The sequence below is a fragment of the Equus quagga genome, chromosome 8 (genome assembly GCF_021613505.1).
Source record: "Equus quagga isolate Etosha38 chromosome 8, UCLA_HA_Equagga_1.0, whole genome shotgun sequence".
Lineage (NCBI taxonomy): Eukaryota > Metazoa > Chordata > Mammalia > Perissodactyla > Equidae > Equus > Equus quagga.
Genome location: NC_060274.1, coordinates 119,840,571 through 119,845,380, shown reverse-complemented (window position 1 = coordinate 119,845,380; position 4,810 = coordinate 119,840,571). Strand labels below are relative to the sequence as shown.

Here is a 4,810-nt window from a genome sequence, read left to right as displayed (position 1 = left end):
CCAGACTGCTGGAGAATTTCTTTCTTTCTCTTTTATCCTCTCTCATTTAGAAATCCTCTTTTTACTTCTGTTCATTGATAATAACATAGTGCCCCTTTCCCCATATATGAATAAACTTGTGTGTAGATAAATGATTATATTTCTCTAAGTTTTTCTTCGATGCCCAAGTAGGAAATAAAATATTCTAACCATCTACAGTTAGGATGCTAGGAAGGAGGCCAGTCTGGGTTAATGTAGGATAACAAAATAAACAGAAGGACTTGGGAAAATTGAATCTGAGAAGGACTCAATTCCAGAACCAGTATTTTCCATTTACTTCTTCTGACTTTGTTCACTTCCAATCCAAACTTCTTTAAATGTTTACATTTGACTTGACTGTTATTAAATTTTAAATAGTGCATTATATAGAGCGAATGTATATTCTAATGCAATCTATTTCTTGACCTTCAAAGTCAACAGGCAAACAGCCCCATCACATGCCACTGAGAAGATATCCCCGATCCAGCTGCATCTGACATTGACAGTCACTAGTTATTGTGCCAATGAGCTGTGGTCAGTGACCAGTACCTCTTATAAGATGCTGACCAGAGAAGGGAAATTCCAGCCTGAGTGAATCTCCATAGATATAAACCAAATGAAATTATCTCAAGTCAAATGGCAATGTTCTGTAACTGAATACTTTTATGAATTTTGTGTAGACATAACTCAGTAAAACCTTTTATAATAGCAGCTGATGAGTCATATGGAGTCTCTGATGTATATTAGCAGAATTTCTACACAAAATCATAGAAATATAAACAATCAGTGTTAATCACACTAAGGAACATATATTTCTCTGCTTTAAAAGAAATACCTGGCACTTTTTTAATTCAATTAGGTAAATTTGCTGGATTGCCCATCATTCTTTAACTATAAAAAACACACAGTATCTAAGATTGCTTCAAAGATGCCTGAGACCCTGTGATAAACAGTCATTATATTTCAGACAAGAGGAGCTCAGCTGATAGTAATAGATGAATCTTGTAGAAGAAAAGAACTAGAATCTAATATCTATGAATGCGTACTATAGCTTCTACTGAAACATCATTTTTCTCTCTAAAATCACCCTCGTTTTTACAAAAGATAGAAAAATTAAGATGAATTGGTTTGCAAAATAAGTGTAGTTTCAATAAAACTTGGTTCAATTATTTACATAAGTACAGAAAGAATAGCAACCGATTATATAAGCTCTTTTAAACCTGCTTTACTGGAATTTTTTTAAGAGGAATCTAAGATTGAACTGTAAAGGCCTCTCAAGGCCAGAAAAGCCAAGCCAAGGACTTACCATAAGATTTTGCCTGCAATACCTACAGATTTGGATGGACTCCTCTCTTCGTGAGGTCCCCCAAAATATTTTGAGGTTCCTTGCATCTGCCAGATAAGTGAGCTTCCTTACATACCAGGTAAGATTGCTGGAATCTCTGTAAAGAAGTACCAGGCCAATATTTCCAAGTGGCTTTATTCCAGAAAGTCAACCTTATTCCTCAAAGGTGATATTGTCATATCTGAGTCTGTATGTTTCTCTTAAACATGATATTCCAGTCAAAGCCTCAGTAATATAACCAATGTGTCCTGTTATAAGGAGAACAGGTTATTAGTGAACTTACACAAGCAACTATATTGCCACAAAATAACCGTACTCACTCACAAAGAGTTTCCAAATTCTGGAGGGATAAGGTAGGGAGAAAAAGATAAATGTTTCAGTTCTGCTCATAAAGGTATAATTTCAAATTGCTATAAGTCATAATTAGCATAAGAAAAAAGAGGAAAGATTTCCTTAAATCTGAGAAAACAAAACAGAACATCAAAAGTCAACAATATTTCAAACAAAAGTTGTAAAAAATTATAATCATCAGTTCATACAGTCCTAAGAAATTACAGAATTCTAACAGAGAAACTGATCACCTTATAAATCTACTAGCGGAAGATTAAGATCGAGAACCGATTATATACATTATTATATTATTAGTACAGAATTAGAATAACCTGATGGGACGATTAAGAGAACATGTCCATTCTATATCTGTAGCAATTAAACTTCCAGATTACATTTATTGGCAAAAGAATACTGTTGAATTTGTATTTATGTGTCCAAGAATAACTAAAGATTGGTGAATTAGGCTCAGTAAGACCTAATGGCTACACTTGGGAGAGACTCAGAGACACTAGAGATAGTTAATAAGATTACATAATAAGCAGGAACCGAGGTGGCTGAGAAGGGATCAGAATGTAAAATCAGACCATATAAGAGACTAATTATAACCATTTAGAATGGATTGCAGCTATTAGGTGGAAATTTATGGCATAAATAAGAAAAAAAATGTGGATTTACATGTTAAAGACACATGATCAAGGATGAAAGAGGGTGAAATTAGACCAGACCGGTCTGCACAATTTTAGATATCTATCTGCGCTGACAAATAAAAATGGCAAGTAATAGGATATATTGGAGTATATGAGAAAGCCATTTTGTGTAAACCTAATTCGGCCTGACCTTGTCTTTCCAAAAGGGCCTGACCGAGGCCGTTGAGCATGCATTGTATATCTGCTTTAGAGATTCCCTATGGCAAGAGCAAAAGGCTCTTGAGATAAAGGTGCAACTTCTCTCCCTCTCCCAACTTTGGCATCTCCTTAAAGATTGAACATCTTTCTTTGGGCTGGGAATTGATTGCGGCGCTCATCTGTGACCCCCCAGTCCGAGGCAACACAGCTGCCACCCCGCGGCGTTCACTGAGACAGCAGACCTATCTGCCGTTTCCATCAATTGCTGTGCTGACAAAGCAGCCTCGTGACTATTGTAAAAGGGACATTTCAATCATATGTGAAACATACTCTTTGAGGGTATATAACCACCCTGTGTACCCCCACTTCTTTGGAGTGCTCTGTTCCTTTGTGGAAAGACTCTCCCAGGTTATAACCCTAAGATTTAAGCTCAGAATAAACTCACCCAAATTTTCATTTATAGATTGCTTATGGATTATTTTCGTCAACAGTGCTCATATAGACAGTGTGGCATCCATGTTCTTCCAGAGCAGGCAGCTGCAGAGGCCCGGTCAGCATCCCGTGAGTCCACACCAGCCTTCAGCTGCTCTGGCCCCTGTCATCTGTTCTTAGTCAGGCCTGGGCTCTCCGAGGCAGGACAGAGACAATTAAGTCCTAAGCTGAGAAGTGGCAGCTGCATCTAATGTATTAAACTGTCTGCTTTAACTACATTTGAGATACTCTTTGAGTGTAATGAAAAAGCCCCAAATAAATGGTAAGATGACATTAACATTATAAAGGCATGTCAACAATTATAGTAAAGTGGTTTCTGTTATAATCAGGAAAATTGTAATGGAGACATTCTGGGAACAGCTTAGAGTGAGAAGAGAATGGAGAGGGCTGAGCAGCCATCATCAGGACTCCTGCCATTCAGATGGGGATGGATAATTCAGGAAGGAAGGAAATTCCACCTTGAGAGTTATTAAGGTGGATCTTCCCTGTGTGGTGAGTTTTGAGCCTACAGACAATTTGTGAGGAATCCCTGAAACCCATTTCCTACAGTATTTCCTACAGAAAATTTTCTGAGTTTATCCCTCATCATTTTCTGTCCTTGTATGCCCCAAACCCACTCATTTCTCTTGGTGAGAGAGAAGCAGAGAAGACTTTTACTCCGGGGGCTGAGAATTGGAGCAAGAAGGGGAAGCTCAAGGGTTTATGAACAGAGAGGGGGTGACTGCAGCGCTGTGGCTAAGCTGCTGGCACAGATGTACATGGCTGAGTCCCCGGGTTCTGTGCGCTGGATCTTCAGGGTGGACAATGATCTGTTAGGCATCTCAGCTGAGAACCGGTCCTTGGGCATCCCTGTCTGGGCTATAGGAGCTTGATTGCGGAAGTAAATCAGAAACTTCAGTCCCTTCACTGAGGTCTGTCTGTACCAGAAAAGGGCAGTGTGGTTTGAAACTGGCTCACATGACAGAGTTACTGCTTGTCTCATCTTTGTCACATAGTGCCTGGGTTCCTGGGTGACTCCAGCATCTGTGGACTCTGTGGAAAGGGAGAAAATAAGAAAAATATTGGAGTCACAATAAGGAAACCCAGCATAAGGATACCAAATATTCTGAGGACTCACCTCCTCTCAGGAGACAAAGGACCACACAGCAGAGAGCCCGGGTACACATGGCAGGATGAGAAGATGTGAGACAGCCTAGACCAGGGCCCTTGTGGAGATGAGCAGAGAAGTGAATTTTGGGACACTTTACCCCCATAACATGTGTCTGTCAGTGACATCGCTGAACGAGCCGCCACCCCCAACTCATGGGCTCCCTTCAGAGAAGGAGGCTGCCTTTCTGTAAGACGAATCAGGCAGGACTGAACTCAATTAAAATTGATCTGAGGTACAGATTCACACAGCCAGAGGCTCCCTGAAGATTTGTTTTGGTATCATCAATTTCAAATTAGAAAAATTTTAGAATTAATTATTCTACTCTATTATACCAAAATGGAATGATTTTGGCATTATCAGTTCCAAAGTAGAGACTAATATCTTCTCTATACTAACTCTTATCTAGAGCCTGCCAACTATTTTCATCTGGGCCTCAAACTCCAAGTATTTGAAGAGGAATTCAGTGTATCATTGCAATTCTGCCTCTCTGAGCACTCTCACATTCCTCTCCCTGGCAGCTCCATGCTTCTGGTCATATACAGACACTCAGAATCATCTATCAGTTGGCTAGGAGTTGGGCTCTGAGTTCTCTGGGAAGAACAAGAATGCCAATTGCAGTCAGGGCTT

General features: G+C 39.6%; 1 gene segment (V, D, J or C); it reads right to left on the bottom strand.

Moving 5' to 3' along the window:
- Positions 1 to 3,733: 3,733 nt before the first annotated feature.
- LOC124243371 (T cell receptor beta variable 12-5-like) lies at positions 3,734 to 4,199 on the bottom strand. The segment is given in 2 exon segments: positions 3,734 to 4,065; positions 4,151 to 4,199. Coding segments are annotated over 2 exon segments (381 nt in total).
- Between the last annotated feature and the right edge of the window lie 611 nt (positions 4,200 to 4,810).